This window comes from Gambusia affinis, linkage group LG09 (assembly GCF_019740435.1).
Source record: "Gambusia affinis linkage group LG09, SWU_Gaff_1.0, whole genome shotgun sequence".
Classification (NCBI taxonomy): domain Eukaryota; kingdom Metazoa; phylum Chordata; class Actinopteri; order Cyprinodontiformes; family Poeciliidae; genus Gambusia; species Gambusia affinis.
Window position 1 is genome coordinate 18,975,748 of NC_057876.1, and position 14,044 is coordinate 18,989,791.

General features: G+C 35.1%; 2 protein-coding genes across 2 annotated transcripts; one reads left to right on the forward strand and one right to left on the reverse strand.

Annotated features, from left to right (window-relative positions):
- Nucleotides 1-5,764: 5,764 nt before the first annotated feature.
- Nucleotides 5,765-9,703, reverse strand: LOC122836887. The gene is made up of 6 exons (XM_044126860.1): nucleotides 9,533-9,703; nucleotides 9,082-9,426; nucleotides 8,650-8,985; nucleotides 7,984-8,097; nucleotides 7,086-7,132; nucleotides 5,765-6,170 (listed from the first exon to the last, which is right to left on the reverse strand). Exons 1-6 carry the CDS (start codon nucleotides 9,588-9,590, stop codon nucleotides 6,024-6,026), a joined length of 1,047 nt encoding a protein of 348 aa, XP_043982795.1. The 5' UTR covers nucleotides 9,591-9,703; the 3' UTR covers nucleotides 5,765-6,023.
- A 1,260-nt stretch (nucleotides 9,704-10,963) lies between these two features.
- Nucleotides 10,964-13,594, forward strand: LOC122837446. Its single transcript, XM_044127801.1, has 5 exons — nucleotides 10,964-10,983; nucleotides 11,191-11,543; nucleotides 11,675-11,785; nucleotides 11,891-11,934; nucleotides 12,456-13,594. Exons 1-5 carry the CDS (start codon nucleotides 10,964-10,966, stop codon nucleotides 12,528-12,530), a joined length of 603 nt encoding a protein of 200 aa, XP_043983736.1. The 3' UTR covers nucleotides 12,531-13,594.
- Nucleotides 13,595-14,044: the final 450 nt, after the last annotated feature.

Genomic DNA, 14,044 nt, shown 5'->3' on the forward strand with positions numbered 1-14,044 from the left:
GTGATCCCACTACTTTAGAACATTGAGTATCACATCATCTAACACAACGTGTATTTTGATGATCAGTAGTGTTTTTCAATCATAGCATATGCATGATTCATTTGTAATGTGGATACAGAGTGGAATAGTTCTCTGACTGCAGGCGGTGTATACTGCATTACAACTGTGAGACTGACTACAGTGCTTAGAAAGTGGTGGGTGCTGCAGGGGCTCAAACCAGCACTTTCTGCTCACTCAAGTCAGTTGATACAGAGCAATTGGTGCTTTCACAAGTCTTAATTAACAGAGTAAAGTCATTAATTTCTTTTTCTGAAAATAAAATAGTGAAAAAAAACATTAAAAAGTTGTTAATGGGGACTGAAAAGTTGCTAACTATAGCAACAAAGTAGATTAGCTAGCAACATTGTTTTCCCCCATACTGAGCACACCTTCACTGCTCAACCACACACTTGTCCTAAAGTATCTATTCACTTTGGTGAAATTGTTCAAAGTCAGGGCCGGGGTTATGTTATTACATCAGATTTAGTTTAATTTTAATCATATGAAAGATACTGTTTTCTTTAAAAACAAAAACTTACCGTATTCACAGAAGCGAGAGCTTTAAAACATCTGCATCCTTTATAAGTTTCACCCTCTGGAAAGGAGCAGATGTTGGTCAAATGTAAATGAATGAAGGTGCTAATTCAGTCAGTTTTACTTCTACAGTATGGAGGAGTGATGGTGCAGCTTTGAGAAAAAACAGGGTAACATAATTTAATCTCCAGATAAACCAAGCTGATCCACAGTACAGTGGAACAGTACAGTGGAGGAGCTGTATGGTATCATAATAGGTAGGAGTATTTATTGAGCATTGTGATTTTTTTCTTTCAATTTGTTTTTTGTGTGTGTAAATCTCAAGGTATTTGATGATGCTAGAAATTGTTGAGGAGAAACAAATGCAAACCTGAATGTCAAAAATGGAAAATGTAGTGGCTAAAATCCTATATTTTAGGCTACTGGTTGTTGACTCTTGAAGGCGTTGGTCTTACGTGTGCTCAATTAATAATCAGGATGCCGAGCTTTTGTTTAAAAATAAAGTAATTTATTATTTGAACAATGTCCGTTGGTTTGCTATTTCCATTGCAGTTCACATAAATTGAAACATCAACCATCAACCAAGCGCAGTAGAAAACTGTTGCCCCTTCCTGTCAACAACACCTGAACACAATCATGGTAGACCTTAAATAACCCATCCCCCATTAGACACACAGAACTCAAAATGAAATACGCCCCCTGGTGGCGATAAACACAACAAAGGATAAATGGTTCCTACAGAAAATAAAAACTGCATTCGTCACAGACTCACTTCTTTAATGTTGGATGTCAAAGGCAAGTAATAATAATAATAACAATAAGCATAATGATACATTTTATTTAAAGCGTATTTCAGAACACTCAAGGACATTGTGACAAGATAGAAACAACACAACAATAAACCAATCAACCATAAGCAAATTACATAAATCAAACATTACAGAAAAGCTTTTGGGGAGCAATGTACATTCTTTGACTAATTTAATAATAATAATAATAATAATAATAATAATAATAATAATAATAATAATAATAATAATAATAATAATAAATCTAACTTATATAGCCATTTTACAACACTCAAAGACGCTTTACAAGGAAAGGAAAAACAGATGTTCATAAATTGTTTGACCAACAGGGTGCACTCAGTCTATCTTTAACATATTGGGTTTAAAGGACAAGATGATCCAATAGACACAATAGACATAAAGCACAGCAGAAGGAAAACAAAATGGTTGTTCCAGGATACATTTTCATTTACACACCATAGCACTAAAGTCTATTACTTCTAACGTGCACAATGTATATAACAAGGTCCTAATAATATGTGAAAGAATGTGTAAAACTAGCTAATGTGACATTTTGTGTTGCTTTTATGGAGTAACAAATATTTACGTGAAACTGGTTGCAGAGATATTTGCTAATTTCATGTCAATTAGGAATCACAACCTGTTTTGGTGTGAAAGGCTTTACATATTTTGTAGTTTAAAAATGCTTCATAATGTGTATACCATCTTTTTACCACCGTTTGTACTGTGAATTAATAAACTGACAAGCTGGAACTGCTGCTACTAGAGATGTACCTAATATGTACCCCATTTTAATAAGTATTACATTAATTCCACCAATGCAACATGAAAGTAGCATGAACAAATATTTAATCACAGTGTATAAACAGCATGTATAATATTATGTAAATATTTTTGAAAACTTCACATAAATGGTTTTTCACCCTCTTTTGCTTGTAAAAAATAATGTAATAATTCAGAAAAAATAGACAGAGATAATTCTATGAAAACAAATTTACATTACTAGGTAAGATTATAGAAATAAAAATTATACAGTCTCTCATGTCTAAAAACAACATCTTGCAACATTTAGGGCAGAAAGTTTCTGTTGTTTTCTTCACAAAGCTGAACACAAAGAAAGCTTACAAGAAATGTTTTGGGTATTTTATACACTTAGAAGAACAGATATTCTCTTCTCAAAAGGTAAAGTCAGTTGATAGACGATAATCCCCCATTTCTTCCTTCTTGCAGTGCAGAAAAACTTAGTCAGCAGATTCCTGTTTGGATCCTAAAAAAAATTGTTTCAAGAAATATCAGAAGTGGAGACCAAATAATATGGGATGTATTTCATATGGCTGAATGTGAGTTTTCAAAATATAGCAAATAAGAACTGCAAGTTTTGTATAAGCAAATTCATACACTTGAGCATCAACATGCTTGTAACTACATGCCGTGTCAGTTGATCAAATTAGTAAAAGGCAGAAAAGTAGAAATATTCTAAATTGACGCATACACAACTGCTCCTTAATTTATTTATTTTTTTTGGTAATTTTCAAAGAATTGAGCAGGTGTTTTGTGATATTCTACCAGCAAACGGTTTTGTAATAAACTATAAGAGTTTAGAAACAAAAGTATATTCTTACCTTTAATCTCTGGAGAATATAAGAATTGAAATCACAATCACACAAAGACCCAACAGCAAACCCAAGACAATTAGAAGAGGTTCCAAAGGTTTACCTTGCAAAAGAGATAAATAAATACATTACTAAATAAATAAATAAATACATATCAGATGTTATTTGTTAAGCTTCAATTCAATTATTAAATGTGTTTCTGACAAGCAAATTTACTTGCATAAGGAATTGTTAATTAATACATATTTGGTCAAATAAACTGATTTTATTACTAAGATTACGCTAACTATTAATCTATAAAAATCTAAAAAGAAAATGATGTATGATTCTACTTTTTTCCCCAAGAAAGTACATAAGTAAAAGGGTAAATTTATCCACTCTAAGTAAGGAAATGTACAGAACGATCTTGAAGTTATAATGTCACACAGATGTTGGTACTGCACATAATAGAATTTAAAGTGATGATGAAATTTTGTATAAAAAAGCATATAATTTCAAAAGCAAAAAAACACCAAAAAAACAAACAAAAAACAATTTTAATATTAGTTTATCTTGGTTCGAACATTGACAGCTGTCTCAGTCTTCAGCCCGACCTGATATCTAGAACAGAATGAAACTGTAGGATAAAAAACCCAGCTAGTGTTTCAAAGTGCCTCTAATTTATTATACATACCGGTACTCATCTTTACTTTAGTTCCTTCTCCAAACAAGATCTTTCCACATGTGACCACAGCACAGTAATATATCCCAGTATTTGAGGAGGTCTGTATAGTTTTGGACAGCTGGGAGACACAGCTACTATTACTGCTCCTGTTCTTCTGGGTGTAAATAAAACTCAGATGGGATTCTCCAAATCCAGCTCTGAACCAGTACACATTGTAATCAGATGAATTATAACTGGTGTTGTCTCTACTGCTAGAGTGAAGAGAACAGTGGAGATTAACTTTGTCCCCCTCCTGGACTGATGTTGTTTCTGGAGTTTGTCTGACTTGAGTCAGTGTTCGACTTTCACAATCTAAAATGTAATAGAAACAAAAAACCAAAAAACTGTTAGACTATTACAGGAAATCTTGTCTGACCTAAAATTAGATGTTTGTTATAACATAACAAAGCTTACCGTGTACGGCCAAGTATATCCCTGTAGAAAAACTCTGAAAATAAGCAGTTCCACTTTGACAGAAATATGTAGCTTCATCCTCTTTAATGATATCCTTGATAGTAAGAGAGTATTGAGCTGTAAAATTAAAGCGATTGTTGGGAAATTTTTCATTCAGCTTCGGTTTGTTTAAAACTGATGTAGCAACTGTCTGGAGCATATGTCCAAGTGGCTGCTTGTACCAGTGGATGAAGTTTCCTTCCTTGTTTGAACCTGGACAAAGCAGAGTAACATTCCCACCAACTTCAACCACTTTCAAAGTGATCTGATGAGGAACCTCATTAGTTTGAGTCAGAGCTAAAAGGGGAGATGAATGTTAAATATTAGCCATACATGAGACATTATACTATACAAAGAAACTCTTTAATTTATTAAAACATTTTATGTAAGGTTGTATACTTACATGCTGCAGTCAGAAGAATCAAAGCAGTCAGTTTTCTAATCATTGTGGCAAAATGCATTTTGCAGAACTGACAACTTGCTGCCCAAATGAAGGTTTACTCACAATATCTTCAAAGTCTATAGAGTGAAAATTGTTGTGATTGGCTGAAAAGTGTAGAGTGCACTCCCTCTTATGTCCCTCTAATACAGAGTCTACATTTTGTTACAGCCTACATGGGTTGCACAAACATCCCTTACTGATCAGCGTTATAATGCTCTTTATTCAAATATCAGTTGAATATCGTAGCTGATAAAGTTTTTATGTGAAGGTTTAGTTTTTAATTGTGACAATTTCTCAACACGATGTGGTTTTCTGTCTAAAAGTACCTGAAAAATGAATTGATTCAATTGTAACGTGATAGCATGTAGTATCTAGATAATTTAATACTGAAAAGTAGATTAATTTATTCCTACATTGAACGGCTTCCTCCCACAGTCCAAAAACATGACTGTAAGGCTGATTGGTTTCTCTAAATTCTCCCTAGGTGTGAGTGTGTGTGTGAATGGTTGTTTGTCTTGTATGTCTTTGTGTTGCCCTGCGACAGACTGGCGACCTGTCCAGGGTGAACCCGGCCTCTCGCCAGGGATGCAGCTGGAGATAGGCACCAGCAACCCTTCCGACCCCATTAGGGAAGAAGGTTGTACAGAAAATGAATGGATGGATGGATGGAGTTTAACCAAAGATTAAAGAGGTTCAGGTAAAGATTCATCATGGAATTGTTGGGTTCAGACTTGAGAGAACTTGAAAACTTCTATTGCATTTGAAATGTGTGCAGATGAATTGGGTTGGGAGTACGTGACAAAGAAAAAGGTTTTCTGGGCTATTAGGTTCTTAGTTTGTATATTTGTTTTATGTTTAGAGGGTTCTTCCAGATATACAGCTCAATGAAGCGCTTAATGACAGAGTTGGGCAGGAAGAGAAATCCTGAGGGTCAGTCACTGGGTAATATCATGTAGTATAATGAGAGAAAAATTCTGAGGTCATTCTCAAATATCATAAAGACATCTAATTTCACATGGAGGCCCTCCTGTGGTTGGTTCATTGGTGGGTTGGTAGGTTGGATGGATGGATGGATGGATGGATGGATGGATGCATGGATGGATGGACGGATGGACGGATGGATGGATGGACGGATAATGTAATAAGGTTTTTGCAGGTTGCCAGGGAAATACTTTATTTTTGATAGAAATATGTAATGTTTTCACAGTGCATTATTGAACAATGTGAAATCTTGATTGTCAACAATTTCTATACATAGTTACTTTTTATACCATCATCCAATTCTATGAGAAAAAGTTTGCAAAAAGCAAGGTTGAAAACATTGTAGTAGTAAAATCTGCAGAGATGCAAAACCAACAAACGCACAATGTTAACTTGTTGTCAGTCATGCAAGCATGTTGTGTCCAAGCTCTACACACACATGTCCTGCTCTAAGACATTTCATGCAGTGTGGGACGACCTCCTCTTACAGCTGAGTACACACACTCTGGTGGTGGTTCTGTTCTCTTCTTTACACCTCTTGTCTTCCTTGTGGAGAAATTAAGAGCTACATAATTGGCTTCATCTCCATGAGCGCCCTGCAAATAATTATTTTTGCATTACTTACTGGAATAAAGCACATTATTAATGTCATGTTTGAGTTTTGCCAATTCATATCCCCTTTTAGAGTATTGCCATTTTGTCCCATCCTGCTTCCACTTTGTTACTTCACATAAAGCATTTTATAATGCATAGTCACACCATAGGGTGGCCTTTTTTTTCTGTATGGTTAGGTATGTTGTTGAATTGTGGTGATAGTGTATCAATCAGACATATACTTTAATTTAATTTTACCATAACTGAAAAATGCAACTCATTCTGATTTATTTTGGTTCTGATCCATGTTTGGGCCAGATGAACTGAAATACCATCATCTGATTTTATTAGAAAAAGTCTGTAATGTCTATATCACAGACAAAATGTAATGTCATTTTGCAATGACATTACAAAAAGTAATGTCATTACTTTTTGTAATGACATTACAGACATTACAAAAAGTCTGTAATGTCTATATCACATTAAAGCATCAGTGAATGACCTAGATGTTGCATATAGAACAAATAATGCAAATGTTGTAGTAGTAGACCATGGGTATACTATATAAATTACTGATTCTTGATCAATTCAATTCACATGATAGAGAACAATCTTTTATACCTAAAAACATCAGGTAAGAAACAAATAAAACAATAAAGGTACAAAATGGCAAAGGTGCACAATAACCAACATCCTGTAGTTCCAGTAATCCAAAGTCTTTTTTTATAATACCATCACAGTTGCTCATGATGAAGTTTACAATTAAAATTAATCAGCAAAACCTTCACTGTAGTAATAACATTCTTCCTAATGATATTACAACCTAGTACCATTAGGTAGAACGCCTGAATTGTCCTAAAAATTTACAATAAGTGTATTTGTCTTTAAATTTGACGCATTGTGGCAACCAGACTTACTGTGTCACTTGGTTGGTTTCCCAGTGTCGTCTGCCGTCCAGAAGGGCCTGTATTTCCCATGTCAACAGAAATAAATCTATCAGAATGAGCCAAGATTAAAACTAAGATTTCCTAAAGTGTACAAAATCAGCCTTTCAGCAGAATTTATCGCAAAAGTAGTGTTCTGTGAATGTACAAGTGAATGTTTTTTCTTTTTTTTCTTTTTGGCTTTGTACAATTTTATCTGTAGCAAATCATTCTTTCAGTTTTCCAATTTATATTATTCTGTTTATTTAAAAAAAGACATACATCCACCCATACACACACTCACACACACACATGCATATATATGAAACAGGAAGGTTCATAATTAAAACCTGGATCTATCTAGCAAAATGTTAAAAATGCTCATATGCTGTCAGATTTTGCTGCCCTCAACAGTAGACTACAGTATTAACCTTTGATTTTCTACCACAAGGAAAATAGGTTTCAAATTTAGTTGCAAAGACCATCAGATTTCTAAATTTAAATATTTTCCTTCTCTAAAGCTTCAGAATAATTTCAGTATTCTGAAATTACTTAAGACTAATGCAGCTGTTGATTTCCTTTCATGGTTTTATCATGGAGAGAATCAGGTCAGGCCAAATCACATCAGCTACAACTGGGAAAAAAAACAAAAAACTTTCAGCTGTAGCTGTCAAATATAAAATTTATATTGTATCAAAATGATTGGACAAGTTAATAAATTAGGAGATAATAAATTAATACATATGTTATACTGACTAGACACTTGAAATAGTTCTGATAGTATACATTTGAATATGCTTAAATTTAAATGAACCTTGAATACCCTGATAGAAATAACTCAAAATCTCATCTACCTTTGTTTTTGGAAGAGTTCTGTATATGACAAACCTACCTTCAAAATGTCCACAAACTTTTAGTTTTATGTATACAATAAGAGAAATAATTAGCGTCACACAGCACGCCAACAGCACACTAAGTACAAGAACAGCTGGATTGAATTGTGAACCTGAAGGAGCAAAAAAGACAAAGAATAGACTTAATATTGTATGTATTAGTAATAATTACACTGTTACTTCAAACACTCTGAGATCAAGTGGTCCATAATTAATGTTCAGTTAACTAAGTCGAGCAAATTAAGTTGGACATAAATATATCATATCAGAAAGGTGTGAAGTCTTTAGTACATAAGAGTAAAAAGGGGAATTGTTTGTCCTGAGCATTTTGTTTTTACTTCCAACCAAGAAAAGAAATTTTAATATTACAATAGGTGGGCATGTAAGAAAAAGCATGTTCTAGGAAACAATTTTTGTCAGACATTGTATGATGTTGTCAGTTGTCTTCATGAGATAATCTAAATAATCAACTTTTCCTTTTCAGATGAACTATCTGTATGGTAAAATGTTACCTACTGTGTACTATTTCAAAGAAATTAGGTATTTCTAAATCACATTCAATTTTGAACTGTTTATTAATTGAAACCATTAATAATTTCAGGATTTAGCACTGAAGATACTTTTTTGGATGCTACCTCAAAATGCATATGATTTATTATACGTACTCATCTTTACTTTAGTTCCTTCTCCAAACAAGATCTTCCCACATGTGACCACAGCACAGTAATATATCCCAGTATCTGAGGAGTTCTGTATAGTTTTGGACAGCTGGGAGACACAGCTACTATTAGTACTCCTGTTCTTCTTGGTGTAAATAAAACTCAGTTGGGATTCTCCAAATCCAGCTCTGAACCAGTACACATTGTAATCAGAAGAATTATAACTGGTGTTGTCTCTACTGCTGGAGTGAAGAGAACAGTGGAGATTAACTTTGTCCCCCTCCTGGACTGATGTTGTTTCTGGAGTTTGTCTGACATGAGTCAGTGATCGACTTTCACAATCTAAAGTGCAATAAAAATAAACAGGTTGTTAGACTATTCTGTGAAAATCTTGTCTAACACAAAATCATCAGTCTGATATAAAATAACAAAGCTTACCGTGTACGGCCAAGTATATCTCTGAAGAAAAACTCAGGGAATAAGCTTTTCCACTTTGACAGAAATATGTAGCTTCATCCTCTTTAATGATATCCTTGATAGTAAGAGAGTATTGAGAATCTCCTGCTGCAAATTTAAAGCGATTGTTGGAAAATTGTTCAGTCAGTTTCTGTTGGCCATGAACTGATGTAGCAACTGTCTGGAGCATATGTCCAAGCGGCTGCTTGTACCATTGGAAGAAGTTGCCTTCCTTGCTTGATCTTGGACAATGCAGAGTAACATTCCCACCAACTTCAACCACTTTCAAAGTGATCTGATGAGGAACCTCATTAGTTTGAGTCAGAGCTAAAAGGGGAGATGAATGTTAAATATTAGCTATACATGAGACATTATACTATACAAAGAAACTCTTTAATTTATTAAAACATTTTATGTAAGGCTGTATACTTACATGCTGCAGTCAGAAGAATCAAAGCAGTCAGTTTTCTAATCATTGTGGCAAAAGGCATTTTGCAGAACTGACAACTTGCTGCCCAAATGAAGGTTTACTCACAATATCTTCAAAGTCTATAGAGTAAAAATTGTTGTGATTGGCTGAAAAGTGTAGAGTGCACTCCCTCTTATGTCCCTCTAATACAGAGTCTACATTTTGTTACAACCTAAAGGATCTTACAAGAAATAGATATGGTTGTTTTGATCCATTTTAAAACAGACTACAAAACCTCAAATAGCTGACACGCAGAAAGCACCAGCATGACAGGAAATGAAGTTATAAAATCGGCTATCGTGTGGGTTCATCAGGCAGTTGGACATGTCACATCCACCACAAATCACAAACAAGTCTCTCTCCATCAGGATGATACACATGTGGATTGTTTTAATTTTTCTTGATCTATGCAGTAAGTATTATTCACATTATTTAGCTAAAATCTTGTCTTTGTTTTAATACAAAAACAGCATTTTTAGCTTATTTTTTCTGTAGAATATTTTGTTGTCCCATTTATGTCTCATTTATGAGTTGGTCGTTGAATATAGACAACATTTCTGCTGAAATATTATCACATATACGGGGATATATTTACAATGAAAACTGTTTTTACCCGTTATTAATGGTGATTATTTTTGGATTATGCAGATTCACTGATTTCAGTGACCACAGGCCAGCTAGGTGAACCTGTAACTTTTACTTGCTGGCTTTCTGATTCGGACTACAGTAACACTCGAGTGAAGTGGTATAAACAGACTAATGGAGATACTCTAAGATTGATAACAACCCTGATGAAGGCAACTACCCACACATTATTCGAGAGAGGGTTTTCTCCCTCACGGTTCGCTGCAAACTATTCCATATTCAAGAGCACGTTGACCATCCTCAAAACTTTAAAAGAAGATGAAGCCCTGTATCACTGTGCAGTATCCACCTGGAATAGAGATGAGTGGTCTGGGACTTATTTGTCTTTGAAAGGTAATCCATTTTTATAAGACTCATTGTATGTCTGAAAGAGGGAATTACTCAAACAATTTCTGAACTTATTTTTACTCTCACTTTTTCTAGACATAAATACAAGATCATTAAACTACAGTGTTGTTCAGTGGTCAACAGTATCTGTTAGAAGAATTTTTTTATTTAGGTTTATCTACTTATGAATTTATTTTGAAAGGTTATGTTTTCATATTATTATTCTGTGTGATTTTTACTTAGCTTCTTACTTAGTTTATTTCCTTTGTAGTACATCATTAACTGTTTTTAGGATGTTTGCCTGGAGGCTAGAAACATTTACACATTCCTGTGTCCTCAGCTGATTTGACCAATCTACTATCTTTTTAGCTACTGTGGTCCTTGGCTGATTGTTTTATCAGCTTCCTGTGAAACTGATTGGTAATGGTCAGCCTCGTGTCCTTGTAAGGGCATGTCAACAGAAGGTTCCAGATCATCCTGTAGTTAAGGTCTTTGATCCATTGTGTGAAAAAGCCAACCTCTTTATTTGTAATCATAATAAAAGGCAGTTGGGGACTGAGAGCCGACGGAGTTGATCCCAGACAGTGTTTGACGACGGTTCTCCCTTTTCTGCGGAAAAGTAATTTGTGTCTCTGGTTGATTCCTTGCAGGTTAGGAACTAAAATAGACCCAACAGTATCTGCCCCACTTCAGCCTGGGGACTCTGTTACCCGCCAGTGTTCAGTCCTACCTCATTCCCAGACTGGATCCTGTCCAAGTGAACGCAGGGTGTCCTGGTTTGGAGTCAGAAAAGACGCTTTCCTTGGAAGCATCATCTACACAGATCAAAATGTATCTTACAATTGTGACAAGAAACCTGACACATCATCAGATTCAAGAAGATGTGTTTATAACTTCTCAAAGAATGTCAGCTCTGAAGATAGTGGGACTTACTACTGTGCACTGGCCATGTGTGGGGAGATTATATTTGGAAATGGAACCAAACTTGAAATTGAAGTCAAAGGTAAGAGTATGATAGTTAATAAATTAAAATTAATTTCTGAGGATTATATATATTTATGTATGTATTACATAATTATTTTCAATCTCTGTTAAATAAAAGTAGTTCTTATGGGTTATATTTTTATGTGTTAGATGGCTACAGATTGCCAAATTATGGCCTGCTTCTGATGTGTCCTCCTGTGGCTGTAAGTGGGTTTGCCATTGTTATTACCATTATCAGGACAAAAGGGGATTTTTGGAAAGGTAAGACAGCATACATTTTCACAATTATTTTTGGAAGTACTGTAATCAAGCTTTAGCATCCGTTTATTATTTTTTACCTGTGAATTTTCCTCTTGTATTTTACAGTTGATAATTGTCCTCAAGGAAATGTTGAAAAGCAGAAACTAAAGGTAAAATTTTCAAAAAACATATGTTATTTACTGACATACATATATCCATCATTTCCATGCTAAACAATATAATTTAGGTTTCCGCTGATTCCCAATAATTCCCTGATTTGTCTCTTTCAGTTCAGTTTAAATTTATTTAATCAAGGAGGACAGCACATTAAACAATGTTGAAAGCTAACAACAGAGTAACCATCATTTTGTACATCGGTTTTCTAGCCACAAGCTAATTTACAAACCTAGTCCTTGGTTCGACCTTTTTATAAAAGAGTGCAATTTAAATAAATTTGTATTATTCATAATCATATTATTAATATGAGCACTACTAATGTGTGTTTCTTTAGTAGTTTCATTGGTTTTATGTCTGTCCATCTGTTTCAAGCACTTTCACTACTGGCTGTATAAAAAGTGTTCAGTAACCATTATGATGTATCGATTATTGGTGTGAATTCTATAAAGTTTAATAAATTGCGTTATTTAAAGCTGTAACTGAAATGAAAAAGTTATCTATATTTTTTTTACAGAAAGAAGAGGACACACGTATTTACTCTACTGTTGTCTTTGGTATAATAAAGAAGGAAAAGATGCAAAAGCAATAAAGAGGGAGAAAATCTATGGCCCTCTAAAGCCTTTCGGAGTAGAATAACAAGTGCTGAAAATTATTGGTTCTCCATCCTGAGTTTGTGATGTATGAGGCTAAGGACGAGTCAGTGAGCTGAATTCATAAATTCCATTATTATAACAAAATACAGCTGGTCCATTATGACATGCTGTCTTTAAGAGCTAAGAGTCAAATGGCATCCCACAAGGGTTTCCCATTCCCTTTGTCTCTCTGAGCTACGCCCCAAAGAGGGCGTTACCTAGTGTGACATCGCTTCCTCCAGCTCCCATTTGCATTTTCTAACATGTGGTTTCCTTTAGGTTTAGCTTAGCTTTAGCTTAGCAACTAGCTAAAAGAGACAAAAGGAAAACACAGAATTATTTATTCTCAACACAAGTCAATGCCTGAACCTCTTTTTAATCACCATGAACCACATAGCTGGAGCAGGAGGCCCTATACAGCCCTACTATCTCTCGTGACCACTAATACCACTAACTTTCAGTGCTGTCCTTTGTATGTTTGCTTTTTAAAAGTTTTTTTCTGGCAGTAGTGGCCTTCAATTGTCTGTAATCTGACAGGACAGGGGAAAGGAGAAGGATGACCGCATCAATGTCTGCAGCCTCTGAATACGGGGAGCCCACTATAGCTATTGTGCTACACAATCTATAGCTCTATGTAATGTAAATTTTATTACAACATAAATTAAGTAATACACATCAAAACACTTGAATACACACTGTACTAGTCCGATCAAAATCCTGATCTGTTAAGGCGAGCGGAGTTGGCTTTTGAAGTCAAAGCAGTCTCAAACTGAATATTATAAAAGACCCATTCTCACAAAACTGATAGAGGAGAATTGCCAACAGCAAGAAAATGGATAAAATACTGACAACCCTGTTTCCTGTTTTGTCTTCCTGTTTTTTTTTTAACCTGTTTTAGAAAAATGAAACCATAAAGAAGAAAGCTTCTGCTCTCTGCTCGTTATTAAAGTGTTAAAATAAAATTTTATCAAATTTTGCATGTTCCTATTTTTGTACAATGACAGAACCGTATACACTAGGGTTATTATTTACACTGACTCATTGTATTTGCAATTAATTTTTAATAAACAAAAGTCCATCCATCCATCCATCCATTTTCTTTACACCCTTCTTCCCTAAATGGGGTCGGGAGGGTTGCTGGTGCCTATCTCCAGCTGCGTTCCGGGCGAGAGGCAGGGTACACCCTGGACAGGTCGTCAGTCTGTCGCAGGGCAACACAAAGACATACAAGACAAACAACCATGCACACACACACTCACACCTAGGGAGAATTTAGAGAAACCAATTAACCTGACAGTCATGTTTTTTTTTTGGACTGTGGGAGGAAGCTGGAGAACCCGGAGAGAACCCACGCATGCACAGGGAGAACATGCAAACTCCATGCAGAAAGATCCCCGGCTGGGAATCGAACCCAGGACCTTCTTGCTGCAAGGCAACAGCTCTACCAACTGCGCCACTGTGCAGCCCTAAA

Excerpts from the sequence above, each read along its gene's own strand:
- LOC122836887 (XM_044126860.1), bottom strand. The coding sequence starts at position 9,590 with ATGCCTTTTGCCACAATGATTAGAAAACTGACTGCTTTGATTCTTCTG. Across the intron at positions 9,427-9,532 it reads GATTCTTCTGACTGCAGCAT|CTCTGACTCAAACTAATGAG; the intron begins GTAAGTATACAG and ends CTCCCCTTTTAG. Across the intron at positions 7,133-7,983 it reads AGTTTGTGGACATTTTGAAG|GCCCTTCTGGACGGCAGACG; the intron begins GTAGGTTTGTCA and ends TGGGAAATACAG.
- LOC122837446 (XM_044127801.1), top strand. The coding sequence starts at position 10,964 with ATGGTCAGCCTCGTGTCCTT. Across the intron at positions 11,786-11,890 it reads AAAAGGGGATTTTTGGAAAG|TTGATAATTGTCCTCAAGGA; the intron begins GTAAGACAGCAT and ends TGTATTTTACAG. Across the intron at positions 11,935-12,455 it reads TTGAAAAGCAGAAACTAAAG|AAAGAAGAGGACACACGTAT; the intron begins GTAAAATTTTCA and ends TTTTTTTTACAG.